This window comes from Podarcis filfolensis (assembly GCF_964270895.1).
Source record: "Podarcis filfolensis genome assembly, chromosome: 9".
NCBI classification, from domain to species: domain Eukaryota; kingdom Metazoa; phylum Chordata; class Lepidosauria; order Squamata; family Lacertidae; genus Podarcis; species Podarcis filfolensis.
This window is the reverse complement of record NC_139610.1, coordinates 64,822,817-64,841,238: the sequence shown is the minus strand read 5'-3', so window position 1 is coordinate 64,841,238 and position 18,422 is coordinate 64,822,817. Positions and strand designations below refer to the sequence as shown.

At 45.6% G+C, this 18,422-nt stretch overlaps 1 protein-coding gene and 1 long non-coding RNA gene across 24 annotated transcripts in view; one reads left to right on the top strand and one right to left on the bottom strand.

Annotated features, from left to right (window-relative positions):
- The window catches only part of LOC310742612, a 111,170-nt gene that overhangs the window by 6,123 nt on the left and 86,625 nt on the right, over positions 1–18,422 (top strand). The gene's annotated exons all lie outside the window — the stretch shown is intronic.
- Positions 1–18,422, bottom strand: part of TMEM150C (transmembrane protein 150C) — a 54,299-nt gene that overhangs the window by 5,703 nt on the left and 30,174 nt on the right. For 8 of the 23 annotated variants that reach the window (XM_083571657.1, XM_083571653.1, XM_083571651.1 and 5 more), the window contains 5 exons: positions 11,374–11,455; positions 10,729–10,782; positions 7,968–8,000; positions 7,747–7,814; positions 5,434–5,561 (listed from right to left, as the gene is read on the bottom strand). In XM_083571657.1, the coding sequence (XP_083427783.1) occupies positions 5,434–5,561; positions 7,747–7,814; positions 7,968–8,000; positions 10,729–10,782; positions 11,374–11,453 (363 nt within the window). In that variant the 5' untranslated portion in view covers positions 11,454–11,455. Of the gene's footprint in view, positions 1–5,433; positions 5,562–5,961; positions 6,020–7,746; positions 7,815–7,967; positions 8,001–10,728; positions 10,783–11,373; positions 11,456–12,529; positions 12,936–15,512; positions 15,666–15,738; positions 16,159–18,096; positions 18,118–18,422 lie in introns of those variants that run through there. The other 15 variants (XM_083571670.1, XM_083571669.1, XM_083571661.1 and 12 more) reach the window with 9 other exon arrangements.

The window sequence follows — 18,422 nt, the reverse complement described above, 5'->3', positions numbered from 1 at the left end:
CCTGCTAACCTAGCAGTTCGAAAGCACGTCAAAGTGCAAGTAGATAAATAGGTACCACTCCAGTGGGAAGGTAAACGGTGTTTCCGTGCACTGCTCTAGTTCGCCAGAAGTGGCTTAGTCATGCTGGCCACATGACCACGCCGGCTCCCTCGGCCAATAAAGCGAGATGAGCGCCGCAACCCCAGAGTCGGTCATGACTGGACCTAATGGTCAGGGGTCCCTTTACCTTTACCTATCTTATCATGCAAGTTACACCTGCCAAGCTTCTCTCTTCTGTACAGCTATTAAAAGGTTCGGGAGCCCTGTCGTCTTTTGCATCTGACCACCCGAGACGTGCCTGGAGTAAAGAAGGATGGAAGAGCTGGAAAAGAAGAGGAAACATTTCTGCCCTTTCTGATCAGAAGAGACAACTAAGGCGTTTAAAGTAGGGGTACCAGATGTCCCCAGTTTCCAGGGACAGTCCCCGGATTTGCAAATCTGTCCCTGGACAAATTCCGTCCCTGAAATGTCCCCAGATTTGCAAATCTGTCCCTGGGAAATGTGGCAGCGGCAGCCTCGGCAGCCCAGAGCCAGCCTGGTAGCACAGTTGGCTCTGGCTGGCTTCAGGAGCTGCTCACTGCTGCCGCCACTGCTGAGGGGGAACCAGGGACATCCGGTGGTACAGATCTCCTGCCCCCTTCCTCCTTTGTTTTGACAGATCGGGGGAGGCTCGGGAGTCGCAGGTGGGCGGGCGTTGCCCAGGAGGGCGCAAGGTGCATGGTTTTTCTGCCAGGCAAGGTGCAAAGCCCTTCTTTTGCACCCTGTGAAACATAAATGCGCATTTTTTAAAAAACTGGGAAACTCCCAAGCCTCCCCTGATCAGTCAAAACAAAGGGGGAAAGAGGGAAGGAGATTGGGAGGCTCAGGAGTCATGGGCGGGCAGTGCGCCATTGCCCAGTTTTTTTAAAACTCAGAGCATTTATGTTTCACAGGGTGCAAAAGAAGGGCTTTGCACCTTTATACAACATGCATATGTGCTTGAGCCCAGGGTCTTTTGCCTCACCATCCTCACTACTGACTCCCGGTTGCTACTCGGCTTAAAAAAAAAAAAGTGTCCCCGCATTCATTCTAAAAAATCTGGTAACCGTAGTTTAAAGCACCCTCCTAAAGAATCCTGTGAACTATAGTTCACTCCTCACAGAGCTACAATTCTCAGCACCCTGAACAGCACCCAGGATTCCTTGGGGAACAGAGGATGTGCTGTTCCACATCCTCTCCCGTATCCCAGTCCTGGCTGGCACCAATAACAGGTTGCAGGGAGTGGCAAGTTTAACATGACCTACGGGCCTCCTGTTGCTATTAATCCACTTAGAAGAATAATTCTACATGAAATGTACTTTCTTTATGACAGTAGGTGGGTTTGGGATTTATAGGAACGGCGGGTTCTTACGCAAGTGGTAGTAAATCCTGCACACCTCAGCACAAATGCCCTGTTCTCTTATAAATGCACAGTTTCCTTTTATGGATGTATCATTCCCTACCTCACATCTGCCAAATAAATCATCTCATCTGCCTGGAGCAGCCTGGGCCCTGACATTAAGCGACACCTAAGCCGGGCTTTTGCGGGCATCAGATTTTGGCCCACGAAAACACGGCTTACATTTATTCCGTGACCTGCAGGCACCTTGGACAGAATCCAGGAGAACTGAGCCACTAGCTGTGTGGGCTTGATAGGTCTTGCCCTTCTCCCATCAAGCTGCAGAGCATGCAAAAATCCGACGGCATTTCAAAGGCGGCTTGTAATGTGGTGTGCTTGATGGCTGATGATCTTGCTAGGCACACAAAAGACAGGATTCTCTCCTGCAGCACACCATCATTTCAGGGGTGCTGGGATATCAGGATGAAGGGCCTAGCTCTATGAGAAGGGCTGAAGGTTAGGTGACCTTCATGCATCTTTCGGATCTACGATTCTACGTTTCTACACGAGACAAGGAGGGAGTTGAGAAACATGAAACTCAAAAGGATGGAGACAGCTTGACAGAGAAGCAGCTGTCTGGGAATACTGAACTTACAGAAAGTACCATCTGGTGGCCAGATGAAGCTAGGCAGGAGATCCTTTTAAAGCAGGGAGGGATCCACTCTGCCCTGCATGCTGAAAGCACATGCAATGCACTCTTCTTTAGGGTGCTGAAGAAGAGCAGCACACGATGGGCAAAGGTGCACTGAGATTTTGTCAGAGGCAAAATCTTGGGAATTATAGGGACAGAACTACCTAAAATGTATAGAAACTTATTCGTGTATATGACTATAGCAGCAAGAATGCTACTTTCCCAAAAATGGAAAGAAGAAGAAGTCGCAGCAAAGGAAGAATAGATACAAAATTTTATGGAATATGCAGAAAGGGTGAAACTTACTGGAAGAATAAGAAATCAAGATAACAAACTTTTTACAAAAGAATGGAAATGGTTTATGGAATACTCATGGATAAATTGTAAACAGATAAAAACACTGGCAGGATTATTGTAACAACCTGCAGTTTCGTAAGAGTACATATTTAAAGAAGATGAATAAATGAACAAATGAAGTTAATTTGGATATGCAGAATATGTTAAAAATAAATTTAAGGAAAGTGGGGGAAGGAAGTCAAGTTTTGAAATGTAAAAATGATTGTAAAATCAGTGAAATGTATAAATTATATATATATATATGGTAAAGGTAAAGGTACCCCTGCCCGTACGGGCCAGTCGTGTCCGACTCTAGGGTTGTGCGCTCATCTCACTTAAGAGGCCGGGAGCCAGTGCTGTCCGAAGACACTTCCGGGTCACGTGGCCAGCGTGATGAAGCTGCTCTGGTGAGCCAGCACCAGCGCAGCACACGGAAACGCCATTTACCTTCCCGCCAGAGCGGTACCTATTTATCTACTTGCACTTAGGGGTGCTTTCAAACTGCTAGGTGGGCAGGAGCTGGGACCGAACGACGGGAGCTCACCCCGCCGTGGGGATTCGAACCGCCAACCATACGATCAGCAAGTCCTAGGCACTGAGGTTTTACCCACAGCGCCACCCGTGTCTATATATATATATATATATATATATATATATATATATATATTGCCAGGTGGGGAAGATGAGTCATTTAAGAGTATGGTAAAAAAGAAGGAAGCCACAGAAGAAAGGACATTACTGTTGTTTAGGGCACAGTGCTATAATCCTCGAGAACACACCCCAGAAGCCATGGGATACAGGAGATCTCTCCCTTCACCCACAGAGAAGGAGGTCTGCAGGCGGTGAAGGAGTCCTGTCCTTGACCTGTCTTAAATGTGAGACGGAAACTTTTGCCACCCTTGCTGCTCTGTTGTCAGTGCTCCAACAGCCACAATGGCAATAAGGGGTGTGATGGGGCAGAAGTGGGGAGGTTTTCAGAGCTACTGAACCCAGAATGCTTGTTCCTCTGACACAGAGAGAGAGAGAGAAAAAGGAGGCGAAAATATTCCAGCCTTATAGCTGGCATACTAATTTCCTCTGCAACTTTCTCCTTCCCACCCTCCATCCTGGTCAGTATGAGGTCAGTAGGGTTTGGGGTTTAGAGGTTCTTCCAGCACAAATACTCCTTCCCCTATCATAATAGAATAACTCTGTTCTAGACATTTACTGTAGATTATTATTAACAGGCTATTGAACTAGAAACTAATGAGACAATGCCTTAATTCAGGCACACTGACAAAACATGGCTGTTTCACTGTTTAATCATTAACAAACAAACAGACCATCGTTTGTTACAAGAAAAAGCAGCAATGAGCCTGGTGATCGCATAGTGTGAAAGGGAAGATTATCTGATGGGGGACAGATTAAATCTGAAGGCAGTCCTGCATCTGGAAGCTTTTAACATGCGGTGTTCTGTTGTGTTCTTGTATATTCTGTTGGCAGCTGCCCAGAGTGGCCCATGTGAACTTAACAAAGTTTCACATTTTGGGTTCTGTTTTAATTTGACATATGTTTTAATTTGTAAACTATTTGAATCACCACATTTGTAAACTTCCTAATGGCTCGTGGCCGAAACAAATAGCTGAATCCGGCCGAAGTATTCTGTATAGATGGAGAACTGGCAGGTTTCCAAGATGTTGTTAGAATCTTAACTCCCATCAGCGCCAGCCTGCACAGTGAGGGATTATGGGGATGTAGTACGTTGAAATAAATAAATGAAGGTCTTATGTATATAATAAAGGTTCATAAATGTACCAAGCAAACACGTACATAGATATATAGGCCACATGTCTGAAGCTGCACAGGAAAGCTGCCATGGAGCCATTTTGACTCCCAGGCTGACCAGGTGTTTTCTCTGCAAGGTCAAATGGAAAAGCCTCCCCATTGTCTTTTCCTTCACAAATCCTGTCTTAAGGGTATGTCTGTGTTTGAATAGGGTGTGAGCCTGTGACCTGGCCCAGGAACTAAGTATTTATCATTACAAAAAACTGGCCCAGCACCCCAGGCAATCCAATCAAGTAACCTGCCAGACAGGAAATAAACAACGGCAGGAGAAAAACAACATTCAAATTTCTGTTTTAGACCACCTTTTCTGTGATGTAGGTATGATGTATCTGAGGGGTGGTCTTAGGTTACACCCCTTCTGTGATGTATGTATGATGTTTCTGGGGGTGGTCTTGATCTACAGGGTGGCAATTTCAAAAGTCCATATAAGGCCTTGCGCGCCATTGTTCTGGGTTCCTCCTCTCTCCTGCGGGTGAGGGGAGCCCCCTGTGGCAACAGATCAATAAAGATCAAGCTTACAAGCTGCTTTGCTTCTCAATATTCTCTGGTTGGCCTCTGATTAATTTTTTTGCTTGTACATATCAACTGCAACATGCGATTGCATGTGCTTCGATTCCACTTGGAATGTGACAACAGAAGGGTGGTCTAGAAACATTAAAAAGACGCCCGTATATGCCAGGCACAGATCTCTGGGGCAGGGCACATCTTTTGCATGCAGAATATACCAGGTTCAACCCCTGACTTGTCTAGTTGAAAATGGCAGGTGATGGGAAAAACCTCAACGTGGGACTTGGAGAGTCACTCCCATTCAGGACAGACAAGAGGTAGGGAAGATTTTTCAGTCGAGGGCCACATTTCCTTCTGGGTGCCCTTCTGGAGGCCAAATGTCAGTGGCGGGAGGAGACAGATAAAAGCAGCAGAGCAATGGATATAAAGGATACCTTTGTAGCACAGGCTAGTTTGTACGCTCACACCTTTCTCTATCCTTCATCCAGGCAAGTAAGAGGTATTATCAAGAGACCACAGACACATTCCAGCCAAAAAACGCTCACGGAAGGTGCAAAGAGGTGCTGGTGAGGGGCGTGGCTTAGGGAGAGAGTCAGTTATTGGGGAAGATGAGAGAGAGAGAGAGAGAGAGAGAGAGAGAGAGAGAGAGAGAGAGAGAGAGACCGAACACACACAATACCTGGAAATTGCCCAGCAAAGTCATTCCGAAGGAGGCCAAGCACAATGCCACCAGGCCGCTCACATTGAGCCAGGGATTCAAAACTTTTGGTTTTAGCTGAATAAACCGAAGGACAGCCACGACAAGCGCTGAAATGAGGAACGAGAACGTGACACTCATGCGCAATTATGACTCCAAACGTCAATATAATTCTAGGTCCAAACAGGTCTGCCAGACAGGTTTACAAATGCACCCACCACAGCCTGGCTATGGAACTTGAGAAGTGCAAAAGGATCTGCCCTCTTTTAATTCTGGGGCAGCGGACTTGCAAGAGCCTCCCTCCTAAGTTATTTTCTTGGTCAGTCAAAAGCAACGCCACCCGGAACAATTAAGACCTGATAGGACCCTGGAAACCTCTCTCCCATTAACCATCTCCACTGTGCTTGAATCTTGCCTACAAAGGATGACCCAGAAGCAAAGGCAGCCAGGCCTTTGGTACTTTTAAGAGTGGTGTAGGAAAAGGAATTTTGGTAGCTCCAGTTTACATACCTGCCAAACTCCCTTCTTCTACACATAGGTGCCCTGCACTCCTTTGGATCTGGTCACCCTATATTTGAAACAGCATACCATAAACTTTTGTCAGAAGAGTCTTCCTTGTATATATGTAGACTGGAGGTAGCCAATGGGCAGCCTTCTAGATATTTTGGACCACAGCTCCCATCAGCCCTAACTGGCATAACCAATGGCCTACAGGCCATTCTTACACATCCCAGGTAACCAGGTGAGCGTAGATTTATAAGCCTGCTATAGAGCTACTACAGCTCAGTTCCTAACCCTAGCAAAGAAATACTGACCATCAATTAAAAGAAGGGTTGCAAACGTTATATAACAAACATTATCACCATTATTATATGCATAATCACATTATTGCTGTGCTCACACACATGCAGGATTTAAAGCATTAGAAACTGATATCAAGTGTCATGCAAATAAAAACAAATATTGCCTGAAAAATGAGATGATTAAAAACAAACAAGCAAAAATATATGGCGACTATAATGTTTCACTATCTGGATATTTTACACAAACTTTGCATATGTTATTTTATAGTAGGGGCAGATAACCTTTTTTGGGCTGCGGGCTCTGAGGGCTACATGTCAAAGTGAGCAATGGCCAAAATGTAGAAGTATGGGAAAACAAATGTTGTTGTTGTTGTTATGTTTTTGTTGTTGTTGTTGTTACAAATTTTGGTAGGTCTTATGGGTGGGTCACAAAAATATTTGGCATCATAGAATTGCAGAAGGAAATCTGCAAGAATTGCCATTTTTAAAAAAAAACAGACTTTTTTTAATGAACAAATTTTGAGTGGCCTTGGGAGGCCACAAAAAAATCTTTCGGCATTGCAGTATCGCATCTGAGAACCTACTGGAGCAGTCTGTAAAAAATGTTTTTAAAATAAATGGACATTTTTGGAGGGGCTTTAATGCTACAAAAAAAAAAATCATTCGGCATCATAGCACTACAAATTAAAAATGACAAACTTAGAGGGGTGTGTGTCTCAAGAGCCACAAAACCTCTTGCGGGTCTGGATCATGCCTGCAGGCCATGGGTTTGCCACCCCTGTTTTACAGGCCTAGTTCTCAGAGGCAGTAAATATGTTGCGGCAGCTTTGAGGGGACGTGGCTAAGTGATGTTGGGTTGGCCCCCAAGAATATTATCATTCCCACAATGGGCACACTGCCCTTCCCAGGTTTACTGACAGTGGCAGATAGCAGTGCTGCAAACTGCCTGAAATTTTAATTAACAACACAGTGTAATGTTGCTCCAGGGCATTGTGGGAAATTTAAAATGGCAGCCAGCTCTGCTCTGCTGCTAGGTAAACCCCACACCCAGGTAGGTGTCAGAGCTGGTGGGCCATGCCCAAAGATTTTAGATGCTGATGCCAAGCCTAAAACCTGCATCTGAGCTAAATAACTTGAGATTAGGTAGGGTTTCCTACAATTGGTTGCTCCTCCATTAAAAAAAACACCCTGCATGCAGAAATCCAGCATGTCAGGAAGAAGGGACTTAGTCTAGCCTTCTCCCTGACATTCTAATCTTCTGTGTTGAAAGATTTCAATTCTTTTTATGAAGGAGGAGTCCCCCACATGACCTTAAGTCTCAAGTTGTCCAGCCCAAACACCCTCCTCAGTGAGAACTAAGCCATAATAGCAGCAGATTACTGGGCCTCGCCTTGACAACATTTACTGAACTGAACCTGGTGATTCGCTAACACAAATTAGAAGAGACAAAAAAATAAAAGAAGAAGCCAGACATTCTCCATGCAACGCCTACCTAGAAATGCTGCCATGTTCATGACTTGGCTAAACACACAGCTTGCAGGAGGGGCGTCACCTGCAATACTTCAAAAATATAATGCGCATCATTGTAATTCAACTAAGCCTGCAACAGAGATGCATAAATCAGTAAAATGGTCCACTGGTTTAAAAATGGGCCTTATTTTTTGGGGGGGGAAGACATGGAGAGAGATAAAGGATGGAAAGTGACTTCATTACCTTATATAAGGAGGCTTTTGGGGACCTTCCTTCCTAAGGGACGAAAAAGAGAAATGAATCATACACAAGTCAGAACTGCAGGGCTGGTTACTGAATGTTACAGAATGTGATTTAGTTTAGAACAGGAATGGAGAACCTGTGTGGCTCTCCAATGGTTGGACTCCAATTCCATCATCACCAGCCAGCCTTGCTAATAGTCAGGGATGATGGAAGTTATAGCCTATGGGTGGGCAAACTAAGGCCTTGGGGCCGGATCCAGCCCAATCGCCTTCTAAATCCGGCCCGCAGACGGTTCAGGAATCAGCGTGTTTTTGCATTAGTAGAATGTGTCCTTTTATTTAAAATGCATCTCTGGGTTATTTGTGGGGCATAGGAATTAGTTCATTTCCTCCCCCAAAATATAGTCTGGCCCCCCACAAGGTCTGAGGGACAGTGGACCAGCCCCCTGCTGGAAAAGTTTGCTGACCCCTGTATATAGCCCAACCACATTGGGAGGGCTGCTGGTTCCTGATCCCTGAATTAGACCTGCCTGCAGTGACAGACTCCCTCTACCTAATGGGTGTGTATATGTGTTTGCAACACCAAACCATTTGCCAAATTTAAAAGGGCACCGGTGGTGGTGGAGCAACAATCTGGGTGCAGAGCTTGTGACAGCCAGTAGCAGCAATGCTAGCGGTCCTCCATTTGATGCCTTGGTTGCTACTGGGCAACGCCAGGCAGGGCTGACCAATCCATGAGGCAAGGTGAGGCTACTACCTCAGGCGGAAGAATCCACAGGGACAGCAGATCCCAATGTAGATCTTTATTCAGGGCCGGCCCAACCAAAAGGCAAGGTGAGACAACTGCCTCAGGTGACAGAATCCACAGGGACAGCAGATCCCAATGTAGATCTTTATTCAGGGCCGGCCCATCCAAGAGGCAAGGTAAGACAACTGCCTCAGGCAGCAGAATCCACAGGGGCAGCAGAACCTAAAGCCAATCTTTCTTTCCCCCCTTGTTCTTGATGTAGATCTTCCCTCACCTCTTCTTCCCTGACGTGAGAGGGGTGCCATTTTGGGATCTGCCTCAGGTGCCAAAATGTTTTGGGCCGGCCCTGACAACAGGCTGCTTTGGACAGTTGTCTCAACTGTGACTAAAGCTGCAGGCAGCAGCAGCACAAGGGACAGCCAGCAGGGAAGGGTGAGAAAGGCTGTTGTGGTCATGGATGGAATGGGGCTTTCCTTGCTGGCCCTCGCCTGGATGCTACCTAGGAAGGGGATGTGGCAAGGTTGTCTCCTGCTTCCCCCATCTGGGCAGGGGCTTCTGCTGTTCTGCTTTAGCTGTCATTTTAATGGGAGGCACTAATTCAGGCCAATGCAGGGTTCATTGGGTGCAGTAGGTAACCAAGACTGGCTCCATCGTCTGCACCACGGTTTTGCAACAGGCTGCAGCTGGTGGACTTCTGAGCTCTGGTTTTAAAAAAAGCAAAAGGTGGCTCATTCAAGCCTGACCTAATAATAATAATAATAATAAATTTTATTTATATCCCGCCCTCCCCGGCCAAAGCCAGGCTCAGGGCGGCTAACAACACTAAAACAGTGCAACATTATAAAAACATTATAAAAATTAATTAAAATCAAAATTGATGGCAACCATAAACTAAAGTTTTGTAAAGATTGCCAAAGGGGGGAGTCAGGCTGCGCCCTGACCAAAGGCCTGGTGGAACAGCTCTGTCTTGCAGGCCCTGCGGAAAGATGTCAAGTCCTGCAGGGCCCTTGTCTCTTGTGACAGAGCGTTCCACCAGGTTGGAGCCGCAGCTGAAAAAGCCCTGGCTCTAGTTGAGGCCAGCCTAACCTCTCTGAGGCCTGGGACCTTCAAGATGCTTTTATTTGAAGACCGTAAGTTTCTCTGTGGGGCATACCAGGAGAGGCGGTCCCGTAGGTACGAGGGCCCTAGGCCGTATAGGGCTTTGAAGGTTAAAACCAGCACCTTAAACCTAATCCTGTACTCCACCGGGAGCCAGTGCAGCTGGTATAGCACCAGATGAATGTGATCTCGCAGCGAAGACCCCGTAAGGTGTCTCGCTGCGGCATTCTGCACCCGCTGGAGTTTCTGGGTCAGTCTCAAGGGCAGCCCCACGTAGAGCGAGTTACAATAATCCAGTCTGGAGGTGACCGTCGCGTGGATCACAGTGGCTAGGTCAGGGCGAGAGAGGTAAGGAGCCAACTGCTTAGCTTGGCTCCTTACCTACTCTTGCTTTTAAAAAAGAAAACGTGCTAGTAGTAGATTGCAAGAAAAGGAAGGTGGTATTAGTAGACTGCCAAATCAAGCAGAGTAACTTTCAATTCATAAGGAACTCTGCACTGTTTCCACTCATTTCTTCTATTTACATTGCTGTTTGGCGGATAAAACCCTAGGCCAGTGATGGCCAAACTTGGCCCTCCAGCTGTTTTGGGACTACAGTTCCCATCATCCCTGACCACTGGTCCTGTTAGCTAGGGATGATGGGAGTTGTAGTCCCAAAACAGCTGGAGGGCCAAGTTTGGCCATCACTGCCCTAGGCTATTAGCCGAGAGCATCGCTGTGTAAAGTCAGCTAAAAGGATTATATGATGCATTCCAGGGAAACTAATTCTGCTTCTCTGAAGGGGTCAGCAGAATAGGGCTCCCAGCACTGCTTTGAATTCATGTGCTGAAACGCACCCTGACGATTTGATACTGTGAAGCATAATGGACTGTGTCATTAGAAAGTAAGATTAAATATATATATATATATATATTACCTGTCCAGCACATTTAGTGGAATAATGTTGTTGTCTTCTACTGCTATAAAATACCTGCCAAAATAGGAAGGAAGACATTTAGACAATTCTAAATGAGGGGTAAAAGGGACGTGGGTGGCGCTATGGGTTAAACCACTGAGCCTAGGGCTTGCCGATCAAAAGGTCCGCGGTTCGAATCCCCGCAACGGGGTGAGCTCCCGTTGCTCAGTCCCAGATCCTGCCAATCTAGCAGTTCAAAAGCACATAAAAGTGCAAGTAGATAAATAGGTACCGCTCTGGCGGGAAGGTAAACGGCTTTTCCGTCCGTTGATCTGGTTCGCCAGAAGCGGCTTAGTCATGCTGGCCACATGACCTGGAAGCTGTACACCGGCTCCCTCGGCCAATAAAGCGAGATGAGCGCCACAACCCCAGAGTCATTCATGACTGGACCTAATGGTCAGGGGTCCCTTTACCTTTACCTAAATGAAGGGTGAGGTGTCAGGGCTGGTTACTGGAAGAAGGCAAGTTGTTCAGCAGAATGACAGAACAATGCTCTTCCAGGAAAGAACTGTTCATCCTGAAGCATGCCAAGACCCCTTGACTAATGTCGCTCCAAAGAAAATTATTCCACCCAGAAACCATAAAAGATCCACAAAGGTCACTTACACAATCCACAGTCCTGCTGAGGTAAACAGTGTCAACACAAGAGGTAAGAACATCCATACGCTGCATTTCTTCCCATCCATGCCTGACAGGAACAAAGAGAACAGAAATGAAACATGTCAAATGTGAGAACTTGTGGCCTTTTCTTACCTCAGCGAGAAGATATACAGTGCTCTTTATATACTCAAGATGGTGACATTCTTCGCCCAACTTGCAAATTACTATTAATCCCATTTTAAACCTGCGTTTCCTCCCAGGAGCAACAGGGAGCTTAGTCTGTTTTATGCCTGGACACACCTACTGTCGCACCTTCGGGTGCCACCATAACTTCACAGTTTTCAAAAGGCTAATTGTTATTCTACCTAGGTAAAGAGGAAGATGGACAATTGCTTTTCTGCCACCCATCCTGTTAAGTTGTGGGTGAACATATCAGACAACACAGCGATTCTTCAAACAGCTCTTGTTTATTCACAGGCCAGAACAGAACTGAACTGAACTGAAGGGTTCAGCCAGCCTGCTTATATAGAGCTCCAGTACAACGCAACAGTAACCATTTTCTGTAACTATCCAATCACTGAATGTCACTTTCGATCCCTTATTTGCACAACTATCTACAGTATCTCCCTGCTGGCCCAGGGTGAGAACTTCAGTACATAACACATCCTTAAAACAGGAACAACTCTTTCCAGTCTTCCCATAGCCCCCCAAAATGTCTGGTGAGATGTCACATGAGAAGCACATAAGCAGAGTAAAGCGTGAACTGAAGTGTTGGGGGGTGCACCCACATCCCCCCCTTCTTCCTAGCCAAATTGTATACGAGGCTCATGAAATCCTGAGAGGCGGGCCTTATGACCTCAGGTTATGGTTCCTTGGAAGATGCACTAATGAAACTCATGTATGGTACTCAATGCACATTTCACACAAATTGCAATTGATTGCAAATTTGCATAATAAGCAGAAAGGTTTGGGGTTTTTTTGGCCTGATCTGCATCTAATCGCATTTTTCAGTCTCTAGTTACATTCCCTTCCCCTTAGTCATCATCTATTATTTCCTTCTGTTCCCACACAGCTCCCTGCCAGAAATGTCAATATTCTGCAAAAATAATAATGAGAGAACACGCTAGCCGAGGCTGTTTATTGCTACATTTTCTATATGCACCTTTTTTTGTTGATTGGCATGCTTTATGATGAGCACAGAGTTTTGAGTTCTCAGTGCGATTTTCACGCTTGATGTCGAATAAGCAAGATGCAAGTCATCCTGGAAAACCACTTTCCTCCAGTTTCGTCTACCCCAATCCTCGAAGCCAATGAATTCATTAATAAAGTTAATGGAATCTGTCACTCGAGTACCAGGAGACATGTCAGCAGGGACAAAAGTCAATTTCTCTACGCTTCTAGCTTCCTTGCAAAGAAATCTCTGCCTAGGATGGATTTTACTTGCAGCAAGCGCTAAGTGCCATCCCTGAAGCCTGCAGCAATTTAGCCACCTCTTCCAAGCTTGCTGCTTTGGGATATGCGCCACTTTCTATTCTTTCCATTGTGACCATTTTCAGCACATGTAACCCCCCCCAAAAAAAACACTCATCAACTTCTTAACTGGTTTCAAACATTCCTCAGCTATATCCTGACTAAATTAATATTCATAGCATCGTTTCACACCAGATACTACTGTTGTTCATTTTCTTCCCAAAAGCATGAATAAAGAGGGAGGGAGACAGTGCTTTTTTTCTTTAAAAAATGTTTACTCTAAAAAAAAAATTACTCTAAAAAAAATTTGACTCAAGAAAACCACCGTTTTATAGTTCAAATCGGGAAAAATAAATACAGTAAATGGACAAATTACAAAGATTCACAAAATGTTTAGGGGTATTCGTACCTTTGCGTACCCTCAGAAAAAAAACACTGGAGTTAGATATTAAGATTTCAGAAAACTGAGGCCAAGTTAACAAATGCAAAACCCAGTGCTTACTGCCTGCTACATATTGGCCTGGTTCACAAGACACACTAAATCTTGGCTTAGCGAGAATGCATGAACATGCAGACACCCGTAGAGATGCTCACAGCCAGCCTCCCCAGTTACTTTAACTGATGTGATGTGCTGAGCTAAATCAAAGTTTGGCTTAGAATGCCATCTAAACTGGGATTTGTGGCGAAACTCTCTTTTCACTAACCATGAGCTGTAACCAAAAGAAGCAAAACTCTTGTGAGCTTTTGCAAACCAGCTCACTGACTGCTTCAACTAGTCGAAATTCACCTTTGTGTAGAGGTAAGAAAGACACAGCTACTTCCCTGGCACACATATAAGGTTGTTGCAACCCAAGGCCCTGATGCATGAAGACTTGATTTTGTGCAAGCCTCTGCTTCACACACACACACACACACACACACACACACACACACACCTAGGAGTAAATATTCCAAGATCTTGAATGCAAAATATTCCTGAACTCTGGGAGATTAAATGTGGTAATCCCCATAAGTACCTCCCAGAAGGCAGAAATGCAACGTCATGCCCTTTTGTTCTGTGTTCAATAATTCTCAAAAAATTCTGCCCTCTAAGGGGCAACTTAAATAAATGTTATCGCATTGAAGATGGTCAAAAGAAGAGCACTTTGTCAGTAGACATGGCCAGACTGCATAAAGGCACAGAGTTCATTAGTACCAAAACAAAAAATTGCCTTCCCCGTTAGATTCATTTCCTCTGCCCCTTCTGCTCATGGGCCTTTTTCAACGAGTTTCCCCCACATCTGTGGTTGTTCAACGTTTGGTGTAAACAAATGACCATGAAACTTGCCTTCCTTTCTGGCAGACAAATCATGCTTAGCAAAACTTGGCTTCCTTCTGCAAACCACGCTAGAAGGAACCAAACATTTGCAAGCGGAAAAAAATATATTGCCTATTTCATCCTGCGAATGAAAAGTGGGGTCTTCCCCAAACGGTCACATTTTTAAAAAAATGAAAATCTGATGGCACCGTTTCAGTTCTAGACGCAGCCCAGAAGCTCTTCTGTGGCTTCATCCCATGCTGATGATAGGAGCAACATGGGGCAGATCAAAGGTCCCCCACATCCCTCCATTGTCACTGCTCGGCCTCAACCAGGCCTGTCTGATTTCCTCCTCCTTCCTACAAATCCTTTAAAATGTCACAGCAGCAACAGCAGCGCTTTGGGATGAAGCCGGGGGGGGGACACCTCCCACACTGCAATCTATTGCGACATTCTGGAATTTTGTTTCTTACAGCCAGTAGTTATTTTGCTTTTTGTGTGTTTCGCGGGCAAAAAACCCGAAGCGTCGGTACTCATATATTGATAAGAGTGTGGTGGGTAGCAGCACAAAATGGCTGCCACAGGCATTTTTTTTTAAAAAAGGGAGATAACTTACTCCAAACCTACGAGATAATTAGCTGTCAACTTTTCCCTTTTCTTGCAAGGAATCCTATTCAGAATAAGGGAATTTCCCTTAAAAAAAGGAAAACGTTGACAGCTATGACGAGATTGCCTTATCTCACACATGCCCACTCAAAATTACTTTGAAGGGGGGGGGGTTGGCACACATATGTAACAACTGTCCTGCATTTGTTAGAACTTAAGTTGTTTTCCCAGTAGTGATGTATGGAAGTGAGAGCTGGACCATAAAGAAGGCCGAACAATTGATGCTTTTGAATTATGGTGCTGGAGGAGACTCCTGAGAGTCCCATGGACTGCAAGAAAATCAAACCTCTCCATTCTAAAGGAAATCAGCCCTGAGTGCTCACTGGAAGGACAGTGAGGCTCCAATACTTTGGCCACCTCATGAGAAGAGAAGACTCCCTGGAAAAGACCCTGATGTTGGGAAAGATGGAGGGCACAAGGAGAAGGGGACGACAGAGGATGAGATGATTGGACAGTGTTCTCGAAGCGACCAGCATGAGTTTGACCAAACTGCGGGAGGCAGTGGAAAACAGGAGTGTCTGGCATGCTCTGGTCCATGGGGTCATGAAGAGTCGGACACGACTAAACAACTAAACAACAACAACAAAGTTGTTTAGTGTTGCAGCAGCTGCACTTGGGAACTCTCCGCTTATAGAGATCAAGCTCATACCCTTCTCGGCGCCTGTTAAAAACATTCCTACCCAGACATTTAGAAAGCGGAGGACATTTTAACCTGCTTCAATATTTTAACTTTTGCACGTTATAAAGCAGGGCTGTGCATTTTCCTCCATCTTCACCCGCTTTGAGGGGTTCATGGCACTCTTCAACACAAGTTTTGCGTTGCAATGCACGAAGTCCCTACAGATCCCCTGGGATAGCGGCGGCTGCACAGTCACCGGGGGAAAGCCACCTACGCCTATAGGGTAGACCTATGGGGTAGACCATCGTGCAACCTCAACCTTCGTTGTGGGGCGAGCTCACATGCAAGGCTTTGGCCCTGCCGTCTACCCGACTGGAGCCTTGAAGGTGCCTCTCTCTCTCCTTCGCTCTCTGCCATGAGCTCTGTGCGTTCAGGCTGGGGTGGGGCGCGCAAAAAGCTAAAAATGGCGCACCACCAGTTCTTGGGGGGGCTATGCGGGGGCCAAGTTCAGTTAATGGCTTGGCCCCCCTCAGGCCCGTCTCCCAGAGCACTGAGGCAGAGAGAAGGGTCGCATGGGTGAGTGGCGAAAGAGGGAAAACTGAGAAGGGCATTTCAGCTCTCAAATCAGTAGGCCACACAGATGCCTGCAACATGGCAAGGTGTGCATGCGCGCACACAATTTCAGTCAAGGAAGCGTTGACTTGGAGCTTCCTACGGGCCCAGAATGCAGCTTTCAGACTACGGTGCCTGGTTGCAATGCAATTCTCTGGCCATGTTAGTTGCCACTGAAAAGCATCTCTCCTGCGGCCTAGTCCCATGTTGCCTTGGCAACGCAGTTGAGGTCTAATCGCAACAAATCGCCACAGGTCTCACAAGCGGCCAGGTTGCTCACGGGGGGCAAGGTGGTTTTTGAGCATATTACACCGACCCTGGCCCAACTGCACTGGCCGCCTGTTAGTTTCCAGGCCCAGTTCAAAGTGCTGGTTTTGATCTATAAGGCCTTAAAACGGCTCAGGACAGCAATATGTCGAAGACATATTTCCCCATATAAACCGACCCAGACCCTGAGATCATTATTTGAGGCCCTTCTTCGTGTGCCTCATCCTCAAGAGGTCCGGAGGGTAGGGCCTTTTCTGTGGCGGCTCCTTGCTTGCGGAATGCTCTCTCTAGGGAAGCTCATCTGGTACCTTCATTACATATCTTCAGGTGCCAGTCAAAAAATATTAATTCAACAACCCATGGCCTTTTAAATGTGCATCCAGGAGTTACTGCTTTGTTTTGCTTTCGTTTTATTATGTATTTCGTGTTTTCATTTTGTATTTTTATGTTGTGTTTGCATGAAGCGCGGTATACCAATTTAATAAATAAAACAACAAATTAAATGAATGAATAAGGTAGTTAAGCTGTGTCTGGATTATGTTTCTTTAGACTACAGGGAAGGGAGGGAGGGAGGGAGGGACACAAGTGACTCCTTGTCCACAAAAACAATTCCCTGTGCACAGAAATTTAGTATGTCAGGGAGGAGGCTAGACTAAAACCCCAGTCCCTGAAATCTAGCTTTCTGCGTGCAGGGATTTTTGCTGCTGTCTTTTAATGGAGGTGTTAACCCCAACCAGCAGTCTGAAGTGGTACAGAATTTTAATTTTACCTTCTGAAAATGTCAGGTAACGCTAAATAAATAGATAGATAGATAGATAGATAGATAGATGATAGATAAATAAATAAATTCTAAGTGCACGTATTTGACAATCACTTTAAATTATTTCTGTGCAATTTTACACAAATAACACACCTGTGAATTGGAGCCAGGTCTATTTCTCAGCAGCGAAAAGCTGGGAAATCTAATTGAGGTGGAGGGCACTGGTGGATAAACCCATAATAGAACAAAAATTATGTGCGTTTTTACTTGGAAGTAAATCCAACTTAGGGTTCTTCCAGAATGGCGTTTTGTTATGGGTGTATTCTGCAAAAAAAATGTTATTGACACAATATTAGTGTATTGGTGGTAGATTCATGGGTGCCAACTTCCCAGGGTCCTGGGTGCCCAAGTACACAGAAAATTCCCCATGAAGGGGCTGGGCACCCACAAATTTCGGTGCCAGGGCCATGCACACTGCATGGCACCCATGGCTCCAGGCACCCATGGTCGAGGGGCCAAGCTGGCACTCCTGGGTGGATTCATCCTGCTTTAGTTTGTTCTGTTATGCTTTCCCAGTACTGCCACACTATTACTGTCCAGCGGATCTATAGCACAACAAAAGCTGGGGGGGGGTGGTATAAACCATTTGTGGTACAAGACACTGAATGATTTGAGAGGACATTATGGGATAGGAAGCAGTGTGACAGGCCCAAATTTCTGGAGGTGCAAACAGTGTTGAGAGCGTGACCATCCTAGTATCATCATGAGCAAAAATCATCATGATTGCACACACACAAAGATATATTGTGAGGCAATTAGTGAAAGGGACCTACTTTCCATGGAAACACACTAGGACTGGTCTAAAATGTGCATGTTTAACTGTATAGCTTGTGCACTTACAACCAATGAGCACCAGAGGGCACAAAAATACTGCTCGGAATCAACATCAAAGACCTAGAAAGCAGTTTTAGTATCAAATCCCAAACCAAGGGCTCATCCACAATTTTGCTTGACCCATATTTTGATTGTATTGTGTACCAATTAATTCCATAGGGTTTGAGAGCTTTCTTCGTTGTTCTGCAGCCATGCCGTGCGAAAATCTGATCCTGCCCCCGTGGAAAATTCAAAGAGATGATGTTCAACTAAGCGTCAATTCAGTAGGTAAAGGTTGGATTGTCTCAAGGCACAGCTGTGGAACAATGAAAAAGGGCTGTCACCCATCATTTTAAACCTGTCACCTGTCTTTTTGAGCATTTGGGCTCGTTTGCAAACCAGAGAAACTGCCAGGGGGACACACATACAGCAACATATGACTACAATAGAATGCTTCTCTTAAATCAAATTTCAGTGGACAGCAGCCTGTG